Raw genomic sequence first — 16,797 nt, forward strand, 5'->3', positions numbered from 1 at the left:
AAGTGCCTCCATTGAAAATGTTTTCACATACTATGTGAGGTACCACTCCTTTTCTAATGATACAAAAGCTGTGTTTCAAGAGACATTCTGTAATCTTAGACTTGAACAGGAGGCAGATTACATTATTTGCAAGACTAATAATTGTCACTGTGAACGTCAAGCAACATCTACACATAGTGGGTATAGAGAAAGAAGCTGATAAGTGTAGACTATGTGGTAAGGGGGATGAAAACACATGACATCTAATCTTCCAGTGAAAAGCATTTGATGTTAAAAGCCACAAAATTTGGCTCTTTAAGTCCTGAAGAAATTATGCCATCATGTCTAATAAGTAGCCAGTGAAGGTCCCCTACAACACTTAAAGGGAACTGGTTGGCTTTCTAGAACCACAGTGAGTAAAACAACACAATAAATTCAGTTTTGGTGGGGCAATGGTTTTTTCTCCCTGAACAATCAAATTAAATCAAACCTAGATATGTAAATCTTATAAACAGAGCTACTTTTGAGCCTTTTTAATGGCTCCTCATAGTAGTTTACAAATTAATATGTTGTTAAGCATAGTAAAAAATAGTCGTTGTTACATTGTTATTCTTTTTTAACCCACTACCAGACCATATTAATTTCCAGAAATTTCCCTTGTTCCATGTACTGAATTATGATGAGATGAAACAAATCTAATTCACCCAGCAAAGCTTCCATATATAATTTCTGGTTTCTGAAATTCTTCCAGGCAAAAAACTTTCACATTTCCAACAAAATTTTGTTTCAGTCTTTTAAACTGGGAAACACATTCTTGCAGAATGAGGACACTTTTAACTTTTTGTATCTTTGCCCATAACCTGATGAACAGATTTCTGGTTGGAAGTTGATTGTTAAATGACACAGATAATTTGTCTTCAATATTTATTCACATAGGAGAACAACATGAACAAACAGTGACATTTTCAAAGTTACACTTTTAACAGACACATTGTTGTTGTGGTCTTCAGTCCTGAGACTGGTTTGATGCAGTTCTCCATGCTACTTTATCCTGTGCAAGCTACTTCATCTCCCAGTACTTACTGCAACCTACATCCTTCTGAATCTGTTCAGTGTATTCATGCCTTGTCTTCCTCTACAATTTTTACCCTCCACACTGCCCTCCAGCGCTAAATTTGTGATCCCTTGATGCCTCAGAACATGTCCTACCAACTGATCCCTTCTTCTAGTCAAGTTGTGCCACAAACTTCTCTTCTCCCCAATCCTATTCAACACCTCCTCATTAGTTATGTGATCTACCCATCTAATCTTCAGCATTCTTCTGTAGCACCACATTTTGAAAGCTTCTATTCTCTTCTAGTCTAAACTATTTATCACCCATGTTTCACTTCCATACATGGCTACACTCCATACAAATACACTCCTGGAAATGGAAAAAAGAACACATTGACACCGGTGTGTCAGACCCACCATACTTGCTCTGGACACTGCGAGAGGGCTGTACAAGCAATGATCACACGCACGGCACAGCGGACACACCAGGAACCGAGGTGTTGGCCGTCGAATGGCGCTAGCTGCGCAGCATTTGTGCACCACCACCGTCAGTGTCAGCCAGTATGCCGTGGCATACGGAGCTCCATCGCAGTCTTTAACACTGGTAGCATGCCGCGACAGCGTGGACGTGGACCGTATGTGCAGTTGACGGACTTTGAGCGAGGGCGTATAGTGGGCATGCGGGAGGCCGGGTGGACGTACCGCCGAATTGCTCAACACGTGGGGCGTGAGGTCTCCACAGTACATCGATGTTGTCGCCAGTGGTCGGCGGAAGGTGCACGTGCCCGTCAACCTGGGACCGGACCGCAGCGATGCACGGATGTACGCCAAGACCGTAGGATCCTACGCAGTGCCGTAGGGGACTGCACCACCACTTCCCAGCAAATTAGGGACACTGTTGCTCCTGGGGTATCGGCGAGGACCATTCGCAACCGTCTCCATGAAGCTGGGCTACAGTCCCGCACACCGTTAGGCCGTCTTCCGCTCATGCCCCAATATCGTGCAGCCCGCCTCCAGTGGTGTCGCGACAGGCGTGAATGGAGGGACGAATGAAGACGTGTCGTCTTCAGCGATGAGAGTCGCTTCTGCCTTGGTGCCAATGATGGTCGTATGCGTGTTTGGCGCCATGCAGGTGAGCACCACAATCAGGACTGCATACGACTGAGGCACACAGGGCCAACACCCGGCATCATGGTGTGGGGAGCGATCTCCTACACTGGCCGTACACCTCTGGTGATCGTCGAGGGGACACTGAATAGTGCAGTGTACATCCAAACCGTCATCGAACCCATCGTTCTACCATTCCTAGACCGGCAAGGGAACTTGCTCTTCCAACAGGACAATGCACGTCCGCATGTATCCCGTGCCACCCAACGTGCTCTAGAAGGTGTAAGTCAACTACCCTGGCCAGCAAGATCTCCGGATCTGTCCCCCATTGAGCATGTTTGGCACTGGATGAAGCGTTGTCTCACGTGGTCTGCACGTCCAGCACAAACGCTGGTCCAACTGAGGCGCCAGGTGGAAATGGCATGGCAAGCCGTTCCACAGGACTACATCCAGCATCTCTACGATCGTCTCCATGGGAGAATAGCAGCCTGCATTGCTGCGAAAGGTGGAATACACTGTACTAGTGCCGACATTGTGCATGCTCTGTTGCCTGTGTCTATGTGCCTGTGGTTCTGTCAGTGTGATCATGTGATGTATCTGACCCCAGGAATGTGTCAATAAAGTTTCCCCTTCCTGGGACAATGAATTCACGGTGTTCTTATTTCAATTTCCAGGAGTGTACTTTCAGAAACGACTTCCTGACACTTAAATCAATACTCGATGTTAACAAATTTCTCTTCTTCAGAAACACTTTCCTTGCCATTGCCAGCCTACATTTTATATCCTCTCTACTTTGACCATCATCAGTTATTTTGCTCCACAAATAGCAAAACTCCTTCACTACTTTAAGTGTCTCATTTCTTAATCTAATTCCCTCAGCATCACTCAACTTAATTCGACTACATTCCATTATCCTCATTTTGCTTTTGTTGATGTTCATCTTATATCCTCCTTTCAAGACACTGTCCATTCTGTTCAACTGCTCTTCCAAGTCCTTTGCTGTCTCTGACAGAATTACAATGTCATCAGCGAACCTCAAAGTTTTTATTTCTTCTCCACGGATTTTAATACCTACTCTGAATTTTTCTTTTGTTTCCTTTACTGCTTGCTCGATATACAGATTGAATAACATTGAGGAGAGGCTACAGCCCTGTCTCACTCCCTTACCAACTGCTGCTTCCCTTTCATGTCCCTCAACTCTCTCCTGATAATGACGTCCTCTTGAGTAGTCCCCACGCGGAGATCCGAATGGGGGACTATTTTACCGCCAGAATATTTTACCCAAGATGATGCCATCATTATTTAACCATCGAGAAAAGCTGCAAGGCCTTGGGAAAAATTACGGCTGTCGTTTCCCCTTGCTTTCAGCTGTTCGCAGTACCAGCACAGCAATGCACATTAACAATACAGAAAACCAAAGAGAAAATAAAATGATAAGAGTGCTCTGCTACAGCACATCATATAATCTACTCTGAGACGCAAGTAATAGAAAAATCTTGTTTCCAACAAAATGTGTCTCAAATATTTATACTATTTATTGATGCCTGCTTGATGAAGCTTTTCCTTGCTTAGCTTAGGTAATAGGTCACATCTATTTTCAGTTTAGTAAACAGTGTGTTCTGCTAATCACCCCTTTTTACTCTTTGCCTGTTACCTTTCTCCATCCTTCATTGTCTCCCCCTCCCCTCCCCCCTTCTACCACCAAGACTGGCTTTGTCGAAATTCCTCATTTGTGACTTATGCTGAAGAGCAATCCATTTCAATAAGCTTTCTGCTTTTCTGAAAAGAATATCTGTGCTACTCCCTTTTCTAGCCTATTGCAGTGCTCCACCAGGAACACTCACAGGTTACATAATACATAGCAGTATCCACTTTTATCATTCATAATTGTGCAGTTTGGGTGGGCCTACAAAATCTAGATCAAACTTTTCAAAAACACATATAAGCAGTTAGTAGTTTAATATCTTTTGACCATCTTCTACTTCCAAATTTTATCCACTCAGCCTGTGTTCATTCATGGATACTTTTTGGCCATTGGTCATTATCCATCCATTACAAGTGGCAATATGAGTTAATATTTTGCTGTCTATGGCCTATGAATGATTTTTACAGCAAGACTTTTGTTTTTATTGTAATCTGTCATTCCTTAGCAAGGAGTAAGTTAGTCAATTAGTCTTTTCCTTGCCAAATTTTACTTGTAATGTCTTGTGAGCTTATTTCATTCATTATAAAAGTGAAATTCAAGTATTTAAATATACAGACATCTTTAATTTTGCAAGCAAGGCATCTCATTTGTCTCCATTCACTACCAAGTATTCCATATTTTTGAAGTTTATTCTCAGTCCCCATTTTCAATATTCTTCGTGCAGTTTGCTGGACATATAACTGGAGTCATCTTTGTCTGCTGCTGTACAGTATTTCTTGTCCTACATGGGTTCTCATTCCATGACATTTTCTTTTCCAGTTCTGCAAAACTTCTTCTAAGTACACTTTATTTAAAGTTGATGCTAATGAGCACCCTTGTTTGCAGAGAAATCTTGGGAAATTTTAGTATCTACATTGACCGTACTGTTGTAACCATCGTGTAAGTTTCTTACTGCCTGGACATACTTATTACTGATGCCAAATTTTTGCACTGCAACCCACAAATTACTTCGTGATATTGCTTACTCATCTGGCAGTCAGTTCTCCAAAGTAACTGATACCAGTTCTCAAGGACAAAAGTATACACCATGAATAATTCGACAGACACCCTTATCATCTAATTCACTATGTCTTACCAGAGGCAGAATGATACATCAGGAGGTGATAACATTTCCTTTTGATTTTACTGCTCAGCAACCATTAAATGTATGAAAAAATAAGTTAAATCATTGTAGCACCAACAATAGTCTCAGTAACCAATGGAGGGGTGAAAGGAGGTATCATGGAATTATGAGTTATGGTATACACATTGTGGAACTCAGATATGAATGTCTTCATATGGCTGATACCTTTTGAACAGTATTTATTTGTGTGTGATAGTGAAGTTTTGCGTGTATGCATACACATACACAAATGTACAACCTACTTCCATTGGATGGAAACTTAGCGGACAGTCTTCCTCATGGATTAAACAATGTAATAGTAGTTAAAGGAGGTACAGACACTATTACTCACATGGCTGACAGTCTTAGATCAAACATCAATATATGTCTGGAGATTTTTGGGAGTGTAGTTTGCATGTCAAGTCCAAATATTGCTAACATTATAGCTAAATGAGTAGGCTGCCTTCTGATTTAAGTGAGCTATTTTAAAGAGGGCTGATGGTCACACAGGGCATCTGAAACAATTTTAATTTCAAATGGAGAAAGGAGGGAAAGGCAACAGGCAGGAAGTATGAATATAACAAGCCACAACCTGTTGTGTGGTCAGGCGAAATATCAGTTCTGAACATAATGTTTAATATAGCTTTATTTACTGAAAAAAAAATCACAACTACTTCTTCTCTGGGTGTAATAACAGATAACTTTTGCCTTGCTAAGATGCAACCAATTGTGTAACCTTGACTAAATATGTATATTGCACAGTGATAATTTTGTGCAATATTGACTGTAACTAAGTACAATGGTATAAGGAAAAGGATAGATTGCTACTCACCAAAAACATAATGCATTCAGCTACAGACAGACACAATGAAAAGGCTGTCACACATTTAGCTTTTGGCCAATGCTAAATGTGTAACAGTCTTTTCATTGTGCCTGTCTGCAACTCAACATGCCATCTTTATTGGTCAGTAGCAGTCTATCCTTTTCCTCATATTGTTGATGTTCCTACTTGAAGTTTCCATTGTTAGTAACAAAATGTAATCTGGAAAAAGATTTTAAAGATCTTGTGTGCTATTCTTCACTAGACCATGGAGAACTTGTGCTTCCCTCCAAATAATTTCTAAAATGTAATGACTGTTTCCTCTCTTTGTCTTAAAAATAGGAAAGTCTTGTATAGGTATGTTGTTTGGGTTGTTTTGGGGGAGGAGACCAGACAGCAAGGTCATCGGTGTACAGGTATGTCATTAATATTAATACTTGTTAATAAAATGTATCGGACTTTGTGGGAAAAAAAAATTCCAAGATTTGACTAGGTTTTGCCAACAGTGCAAGAATGATTATAAGAAAATGGAAAAGATTAACATTAGGAAAAAAACTAAATACAGATTTTGGAAAATGTAATTATAGGCCTAATCTATCTTTAGAATTGCAATCAGTAAGTGATTCAAATTTACAACCATTACAGCAAAGCAGTAAAAAACTTCAGAACAATTATCTGTATATGTTTGCCAACTACATTCTGATCAGTTGTTCTTGAAACATTTTATTCAGATCTGTGGGATGCTGTAACATTCAAAACGCTTGAATTATTGTATAATTCAGTACGTAAGTGGACAGAACAAATACAACAGGGCTTTTTCAAGTTGGAACTGATTCCAACCTGAATATGAAGAAAAACAAGTGTATCTTGAGATCCAAGAAGAAACTTCTGTAATTACCATGGTGCTGACAATGCACATGAGAAGATAAAACCAGCTACAATAATACCAGCTACAATAATATTTGCCTAGTGCATAATGCTTTGGTGAGAGTTTTGTTTCTGAGTAAGCTATTTTCACTTATTCATGTGTGTGCTTTCTCTTTTATTCCATATTTTTCCTTGTTACCGCAGAAAAAAAAATTATGGTTATTAATGCAACCCCCTCTCTCTTTTCAGGAAATTCATTGTACAGTGCATGGTGCAAAATATTGTGAAGCAAAATTAATCACTCCCTCTCCTGTTCTATTCATGTATCAAACAATGAGAAAAAGGATGATACATGCTTTAGATTATTTCTACAGTGTTAGGTGTTTGGTATACATTGTTACTGAATTATCCATTTTCTTACAGGAGACTGTTCACATATGAGATCTACACAATATTTTGCAGAATCTGTAACATCTCCTTCAGCCTTTCTTGGGTACCAATGCGATGACTGGAACACATATAGCAGCTGCTATGGACGACCATGGGCTGCCATGGGAGCACATGTTGACCCCAGGTAAAATATCACTTTTGTGCATATGCGCGCGCATGACCCCACACCGACACACACACACACACACACACACACACACACAGAGAGAGAGAGAGAGAGAGAGAGAGAGAGAAGAGAGAGAGAGAGAGAGAGAGAGAGAGAGAGAGAGAGAGAGAGAGAGAGAGATAACAAGATTATTTTTATCATTTGTATCTGCATGTGCACTCAAGGTTTTATCTTTGGGGAAGATGGATGCCCATCTGTTTTTGTATGCTTCCTCATACCCATGTATACTCTGCTCTTCTCTCATTGTCATCTTCAATCATTTGACATCTACTGCTAGATAAAGATCTCCTCTATAATTTTCCATGTGTTGGCTGGAATCCCCCCCACCAGCACAGGGCTGGACACCATCTTCTGGTGGTATACAGGTGGCCCACTCAATGCTTTATTGTCACAGGAGGCTGCACACCAGTAGTTATGAAAGATTATGTCTGACTGAAACCACACTCTTTGCTTGAAGATGAGAATTAGTCAACTCATTGAAACATTGATTCACGATGATGCTGCCACTCGACTGGTAACTTAAGATGATGTGATCAGTGTTGAATGGTTTGCATGTAGTAAATGTTATTTTCTGAAAGATACTGATTGATTCTGCACAAACGGGCTGGCTTTAAACTTTGAAAAATCATAGCTTCTCCAGTTCCGTACTCTCAGAAACATTCCCTTTCCTATTAACCTAGCATACCAATAGTAATGGTAAATAGTCTAGAAAGTTCTGACTTCTAAGGTGTGCACATTGATGAAAACTTAAACTGGAAAAACTATATGGTAGACCCACTAACATGTTTAGATTTGGTTATTTTTATGTAAGAATAATTACCAACTTTGTGGATACAGAAGTAAATAAGCTAATGTATTTTGTGTATTTTCATTCACTGATATCTTATGGGATAATAGTCTGGGGTACTCCTCACTTACACAAAAAGTATTTTTTGCAAAAACAAAAGTGATTAGAATTATGTGTGGGATTCACACAAATACATCTTGCAGGTATCTCTTTAAGCAGTTCACAATATAAACCTGAGCTTCATAGTACATTTGTTAAATTATCACACTTCTTATGAACAACTGATCCGAGTTTGAGACTGAGAGATATTCACATGTGCAACAGTATAACAGAAAAATGATCTCTATTGCCCTTTAATATATCTAACTTTGGCACTGAAAGCAAGAACATATGCAGCAATAAGACTCTTTGACAATCTGCCCATAGAAATAAAATGTCTGACAGATAGTAGATGCTTTTAAAATATTGATTAAAATTGCTTTGTCTCACCATCTCCTTCTGTACCTTAGAGGAATTCTTGAATATAAATAATGAATATAAATAACTCATACAGAAAAAACAGTAAATGGTCAGCATGTAGCCTCATAAATATTTTTCCATCTTACAATACAGGGTGGTTAGAAGCAGTCTGAAAACATTGTAAGGGTGTTGCATGTTAGGTTATCTTGAGAAATAATTTAAGAAAAAAATTTGATACATTGTGCCTTTTCTGAGTTAGTTGGTATTTAAGTTATCCAATCAGGCCACTGCACTAAAAAGTTCAAGTATCCCACCAGATACAGCTCGTTTTAGCTGTTCTCATAGCATTGATGATATTGCATGAGACTGCATAACCTGTGGCTCAGATTCAATTCTTACTACTGTCCCATATACAGTTTTCGTATTGCTTGAAGAACACATTTGGTGACACAATCTCTGGCTGGCCACTTGAATTTGCTTGTGCAATTACCTGACTGGCTAAGTTCAATGATAATTAACTCAGTAACAGTGCAACTTTTTTTTCTAAAACATTATTTCTCTGCACAACCTACCTGCAACATACATACAGGCTTTACAGACTTTCTGACCACCCTTTGTGTCTGGAAAGGGTAGACTGCTACTCACCATATAGAGGTGGTGTTGAATCACAGACAGGCACAATGAAAAAGACTGCTGTCCTACCAAAGCTTTTAGACAAAGTCCTTCTTTTGGGCACTGAAGGCTGACTGTGACTTTGTCTGATTAAGTAGCGACCTGTTAAGATCTTTAGTGGGGCTAAGGAGGAGGTATGAGATGGGAAGGGGCAGTGATAGCAGGATAGGGGTGGAGGAAGATTCTAGTGCTGCCTGTTGGAAGATACAGGGACAGAACAGGATAGGGCTGCTAGTAACAGTGTCGGAAGGCTTTGAGGGGAGGGAGAGGGGGGGATGAGAGGTAGAGAAGGGGAAAGGACTTGTAGTGCATTGATAAGATAGATGTGACTGGAGAGACACAGAAGGTCTGTTTCTGGACAAGCTTGGGAGAGTAATTTTGGTCTGTGAAGACCTCCATGAGAGCCATGTCATATTTGGCATATTTGGCGATCGACTTTTCATCATTACAGATGAGATGATGACAGGTGGTGAGGCTATATCAAAGTGGAAGTATTGTGTGTGGTTGGTAGGTTTTATGTGGATGGAGGTACTTATGTATATATCCTTGAAGCTGAAGTCTGCATCGAGGAATGTGGCTTCTTGGATCGAACAGGGTCAGGCAGTGTGAATGCTGGAGTGGATGTTGCAGTTCTGCAGTAATACAGATAGGTTGTCCTCATACGATCACGAAGATATCGTCAAGGGATCCGAACGAGGTGAGTGGTTTGGGATTCTGGGCAGACACGAAGAATTCCTCTAGATGCTCTATGAATAGGTTGGTATAGGATGGTGCCATGTGGCCATCCATTGCTTTCCCACGGTTTTGTTTGTAGATAACGCCTGCAAGAAGAAGTAATTGTGGGTGAGGATATAGTTGGTCATAGTGATCAGGAATAAGATAGTATGTTTAGAGTCAGTCAGGCATTTGAAAAGGTAGTATTCAATAGCCATCCGGCCAGGAATGCTGGAGAAGTTAGTGAAGAGGGAGGTGACATCAATAGTTATGAGCAAGGCACCAGGTGGTAAAGAAACAGGAACTGTGAAGAGTCAGAGGTTCCCTCTGTGGGAGTACAGTAGTCAGCCTCAGTGGGGCATCTTGGATGATTGGGCTTATGAAATTTAGGAAGCATGTAGAGGGTAGGACTGCAGGGAATGGTGGAAGTGAGAACAGACTCATGGAGAAGTTTTGGGATAGGCCTAAGGATTGGAGGAGGGGCTGGAGATCATGTTGGGTTTCTGGAATGGAGTCACTGTAACAGGAGCCCTCCACCAGGATATTCTACATCTACATCTACATGACTACTCTGCAATTCACATTCAAGTGCTTGGCAGAGGGTTCATCAAACCACAATTGTACTATCTCGTTACCATTCCACTCCCAAACAGCGTGCTGGAAAAACGAACACCTAAACCTTTCTGTTCAAGCTCTGATTTCTCTTATTTTATTTTGATAATCATTCCTACCTGTGTAGGTTGGGCTCAACAAAATATTTTTGCATTCAGAAGAGAAAGTTGGTGACTGAAATTTCGTAAATAGATCTCACCACTACGAAAAAAGTCTTTGCTTTAATGACTTCCATCCCAACTCGCGTATCATATCTATTGACACGTAATCAGCATGGCTTCAGAAAACATCGCTCTTGTGCAACGCAGCTAGCTCTTTATTCGCACGAAGTAATGGCCGCTATCGACAGGGGATCTCAAGTTGATTCCGTATTTCTAGATTTCCGGAAAGCTTTTGACACCGTTCCTCACAAGCGACTTCTAATCAAGCTGCGGAGCTATGGGGTATCGTCTCAGTTGTGCGACTGGATTCGTGATTTCCTGTCAGGAAGGTCGCAGTTCGTAGTAATAGACGGTAAATCATCGAGTAAAACTGAAGTGATATCAGGTGTTCCCCAGGGAAGCGTCCTGGGACCTCTACTGTTCCTGATCTATATAAATGACCTGGGTGACAATCTGAGCAGTTCTCTTAGGTTGTTCGCAGATGATGCTGTAATTTACCGTCTAGTAAGGTCATCCGAAGACCAGTATCAGCTGCAAAGCGATTTAGAAAAGATTGCTGTATGGTGTGTCAGGTGGCAGTTGACGCTAAATAACGAAAAGTGTGAGATGATCCACATGAGTTCCAAAAGAAATCCGTTGGAATTCGATTACTCGATAAATAGTACAATTCTCAAGGCTGTCAATTCAACTAAGTACCTGGGTGTTAAAATTACAAACAACTTCAGTTGGAAGGACCACATAGATAATATTGTCGGGAAGGCGAGCCAAAGGTTGCGTTTCATTGGCAGGACACTTAGAAGATGCAACAAGTCCACTAAAGAGACAGCTTACACTACACTCGTTCGTCCTCTGTTAGAATATTGCTGCGCGGTGTGGGATCCTTACCAGGTGGGATTGACGGAGGACATCGAGAGGGTGCAAAGAAGGGCAGCTCGTTTTGTATTATCGCGTTATAGGGGAGAGAGTGTGGCAGATATGATACACGAGTTGGGATGGAAGTCATTACAGCATAGACGTTTTTCGTCGCGGCGAGACCTTTTTACGAAATTTCAGTCACCAACTTTCTCTTCCGAATGCGAAAATATTTTGTTGAGCCCAACCTACATAGGTAGGAATGATCATCAAAATAAAATAAGAGAAATCAGAGCTCGAACAGAAAGGTTTAGGTGTTCGTTTTTCCCGCTCGCTGTTCGGGAGTGGAATAGTAGAGAGATAGTATGATTGTGGTTCGATGAACCCTCTGCCAAGCACTTAAATGTGAATTGCAGAGTAGTCATGTAGATGTAGATGTAGATGTAGATGTAGATGCCACACTCTCTCCCCTATTACGTGATAATACAAAACGAGCTGCCCTTTTTTGCACCCTTTCGATGTCCTCCATCAACCCCTCCTGGTAAAGATCCCACATTGCACAGCAATATTCTAACAGATGACAAACGAGTGTAGTGTAAGCTGTCTCTTTAGTGGAATTGTTGCATCTTCTAAGTGTCCTGCCAATGAAATGGAACCTTTGGCTCACCTTCCCCACAATATTGTCTATGTGGTCCTTCCAATTGAAGTTGTTTGTAATGTTAACACCCAGGTACTTAGTTGAATTGACAGCCTGGAGAATTGTACTATTTATCGAGTAATCGAATTTCAACAGATTTCTTTTGGAACTCGTGTGGATCACCTCACACTTTTCGTTACTTAAAGTCAACTGTCACCTGCCACACTGTACAGCAATCTGTTCTAAATCACTTTGCAACTGATACTGGTCTTCGGTTGACCTTACTAGATTGTAAGTTACTGCATCATCTGCGAACAACCTAAGAGAACTGCTCAGATTGTCACCCAGGTCATTTATATAGATCAGGAACAGCAGAGGTCCCAGGATGCTTCCCTGGGGAACACCTGATATCACTTCAGTTCATAAAGACAGCAGTGAAGCCTCTGTCATCAGGTCATATGGTCAGAGCTAGTATATGTGTTTTCTACTGCAGAAGTAAGATTTTGTCCAAAATTTTTAATATTTTAGCAGACTTATACATTGTGCCTCTCTGGGACACAGTGCCTCCTCTATGTGGAGAGTAGCAATTTATCCTTTCCATATTGTTGTTATTTTATCTTGGACCTTTCCTTATGTATCAACAGTGTACGTATTCTGTGTTTGTTCTGATGACATGTTCCACATCATCTGTAGCACAAGTAAATAACTAACTAACTTGTAAGTCCCTAACTCAGTGCTATACTACTAGTTGGAAACATACTTTGTTACAGCAATACCAAAGGGGTATACTTCATGAAAACTGCCAGTTCATCACCATATGGTCTTGGTTTATTAGGATGAGCACAACATATCCAAAGAACAGGAATTGGTTGCTGCAATACAGGACCACAAGACAGGTAGACATTGATGCTGGAGATGCAGTTTAGTGCATAAAATATTATCACACATGAATAGTCATATAAATCAATGCACTTCTGTGGAAAAATTTCTGTTCTAAAAAATTATGTATATGGAACAAAAAATATGTCTTAAGAAAAAATATGACATTTAAAAAAAGTTTGTACATTGTTTTAAATATATAATGTCCTAAAATGAGGCATTGTTATTCAGTTTAAAAGACAAGTTACAGTTGAGAACACCGTTAAAATTACAAGACATAATGACTAAAGAGGAACTTTTGAAATGGAAACTTGCTCTCCAACAATGAACTTCCACCCTCCCCCCCCCCCCTACCCCCTCCTCCCCACCAAAAAAATTGGGAAAAAACTTTCTACCTCTCTTTTTAATTTTCCCTAGTTTCCTCTCTCCCTTTCTTCCTATTTTTTAACTGCATCATTCTTTTCCTCTTTTAATACACCTATACCTCTCAATCTCTGCCTTCTGTCATCTCTAAACTGAAGCTGGCGTATTACACTTTCTCCTTCATTTTTGCATTCGAGAATCATCACACCAAGTTCTAAATAACTTAACCATTCACTCTTTCTAACTTTCCTTGAGAGAACCCTCTTTCCTTTCTGAAGATGCAGTAGCTTCACACATTGGTGTTGCTATACAGTAAGTAGGTAATACTAAGAATTTCACTTCTTGAAGAAAAGTGTTTCCCAGATGTTCTGTCTCTGTGTAATTTTGACATTTTATTTTTATTAACAATAGTTACTGTCATTTGAAACATTCTTTCCTGGCATATAATGTGTTACCATATATGCTACAATATAGACACATGCTAGTAATAAAAAGGTGAGTTGTTGCTTCTCTTATATAATTATGATTTAATCTCCAATGTATCAGTAGACAGCTCTTTAAAGAAAAAACACATCATGTCTTCATTTTGGAAAATAAACTGTATTTCCTACTTTGCGTTTAAATCCACATTCACACCTATAAGTAAAATAGGGATAAATATAACTGCATTAACAAATTCATTGATTAACATTATTGTATTACATACATTCAGAAGCATCAGTCTCGAAAGAAATGAACAAGCTTTAGATTCACACTGACATTAACTCAACTTTTGTTCCTGTAAACCTTAAACTGGCAATCTGTTTGAGCATATGTATTGTGTGTGTCCCTTTGGCTACAATGGATTCAGTCTTTACAAGAGGTACTCAGACATCAAAAAAAAATGATGCATTTGGTGTGGACTGGGTCAGGGTCACTCCTATGGACTGTGTTGGTGTCACCCCTTAGGTTTAGATAATGAGGCTGTCAACAGCACAATTTGCACAACTTATTGTCATGAGAGATTTCCTTGTATACCTCGTGTAAGATATCAAGAATTCTGAACTGCTGTTGGAGAATCCTTCACTAGAACAAGATATGCCCCTTGTGAAATTTTCTGGAAGCCTGTGATCTAACCACTGTTGAATTCATATTCATCTCATTTTTTTTTTAAAGTATTAAATAAACACTTAGTGACAAAATACATTTACTGAACAGCAATTTTTAAAAAGAAAAGTTTTTTAATTGAAAGTGAGACCATTGTTATGTTTAATTACATTAGTGATTCATTTATTTTTATTTTGATGGATTCTTGTGTTTGACATGTGATCATAGAACATGTCCCTAAATATCCATACTTGCTTTAAAGAAAAAATCAAAATGTGGTGACAGCAATTTCAGAGTGCATCAGTCACAAAGTGCAAAAGATATTTTATTTATGGAAAAATGACATTTCAGAGAAACTGCAGACACAGTGATTTATGATTTTACTAATAAATGTTATTTTCCCAACAATTATAGTAGACATTTCAGAATAAAATTCACTCATCAGTTGCACAATTTTTTTTATTTCACTTTACCAGTTTCAGCAGACTAATCTATCACCTTCAGAAGCCTAAAAAATGTGGGACATTATAAATCATTAGAGATTGGCCTTATCTTTCTGTGAAGTTTAAGAAGTATATCATAAAAACTTATACTTAGCACCATATTGGCCTAATAGATGTCAATATTATCTTCACAGAAGAATAATGCCATGAGATGTCCAAAAATGTACACATTGTAAGTGGTAATGATAAATGCAGATTGACAGAAACTCATAATTTACAGCATATGAATCACATTTATCTAGGGTCACATTGTTGTGTTAGTAGTGAGGGACATATATATAAAAGTATATAAAACTTAGAACTATGGAATCAGAATACGACATCTCGGCAAACATTTTAAAAATATTGAAAATTCAAAACAAATGTCTAAATACTGGCATCCTGAACAACATGGAATTACAAAGGTGGTTTTGTACCTGTTGAAACAAATTCATTAAGAAGCAGTAGCGAAGAAGAATTGAGAAATGAAAGAATAAACATGATTCATGCACAAGAAGTGTCTATGAGGTATCCAGGCAAAATTGTGAAAATAAGGTCAGCAAATGATATATATATCTCAAAAATAAACTTTGCTATCAAAGAGCAATGTGATCATCTTAGGGTTACCTACATAGGCCCAAACAAATTTCTATTTAAAAACTGCCTGGGAAAGGATGGCAAACATTTAAGTAGATTTGGACCTTTAACATTCATTAGAATGTTCACAGATGTATGAAACATCATCAGAAATAAGGGAAACTAATATGGCATGAAGGTGGGGCAGGAGGGGGAGGGGGCTTGAAAGACTAGTAAACCTGATGTGTACAATTAACAGAACCAATGAAACAGAACATAGAAAAACCACAACGAAAGAACCAGGGTATCCAGTTAGTTAAGCAGATAACCCAACTCTACTGTTTATGGATAAAAACAAAGAAATTATAGAAATAAAGGCCAAAGATTTACTGAATTAAATTTGCGTAGCACCATTACATAGATGAGTGTTTGCGCAATCTGCCACATCAGCATTTCTATCTCATGCCAGTGGCGATTGGGAAAAACAAGTGCACCATCATCGCCCACAGCCAGTGCCCTGGCCAACAAATGTCAACACCTAAGGCTGTTGCCAGCAGGGTCTTGGTCACTTGCATTTTCTCTGCCACATGCAAATGTTCTCACATCAGACTAGCTTCATGCCAGTGTGCATTCAGTTGTCAGTGACAGGGCTATGTACTTGGACCGTTAATAGTTGTGTTAATGTTTCTCTAACCTTGTTATTATTTGGTGGGCAGTTATCAGCTGACATAATTTCATGGATGTAGTCCCCTTCACTGCTCCCTCTCCCCCATCCAAGCTTTTCCACCATTCCAATAAGCAGATGAATATTGGAACACACACGTGTGACATCTGTAGCAGCATTTCAGGTAGAGGATCCATTGTGACAAAAAGCTTTTTTTTTCTTTTCATGGGCTGTGATTGAAATGTTTCACTTGCTTCAAAAACTTGCCCCCTTGAAAACACATCAGCATTGTTATTTTCTGAAATGTATTATTTGGTTATGTTTATTATCTTAAGCAAACAAATGTGGTGTTTCCTGTATAGAGCTCCACCAGCAGCAAAAGAAACCACACCAGTCCTATGAAGCATGGGCAGCCACCCTCTGTGGGCTAAGTAGGAAATATAAATTTATGTGTGCCCAGTGCCTACACTCCTATGCCACTTCTCTGATTCATGAAATTGTTGTTTGTTCTGCAGTGGACAGTGAGGTCTGTTGTGCATGTTGCCACATTGGCAGCATTCCCTGATGCTTTCAATTTGTTCCTCTAATTCAGCCATGTGACAAT

At 39.5% G+C, this 16,797-nt stretch overlaps 1 protein-coding gene across 1 annotated transcript in view; it reads left to right on the forward strand.

Annotated features, from left to right (window-relative positions):
- LOC126356029 (phospholipase A1-like) overlaps positions 1–13,238 on the forward strand; it is a 109,527-nt gene extending 96,289 nt beyond the window's left edge. Inside the window, exons 6-7 of the mRNA XM_050006683.1 lie at positions 7,057–7,207; positions 12,914–13,238. Of these exons, the coding sequence (XP_049862640.1) occupies positions 7,057–7,207; positions 12,914–12,983 (221 nt within the window). The 3' untranslated portion in view covers positions 12,984–13,238. The remainder of the gene's footprint in view (positions 1–7,056; positions 7,208–12,913) is intronic.
- The last annotated feature ends 3,559 nt before the right edge of the window (positions 13,239–16,797 follow it).

The sequence above is a fragment of the Schistocerca gregaria genome, chromosome 3, assembly GCF_023897955.1.
Source record: "Schistocerca gregaria isolate iqSchGreg1 chromosome 3, iqSchGreg1.2, whole genome shotgun sequence".
NCBI lineage: Eukaryota > Metazoa > Arthropoda > Insecta > Orthoptera > Acrididae > Schistocerca > Schistocerca gregaria.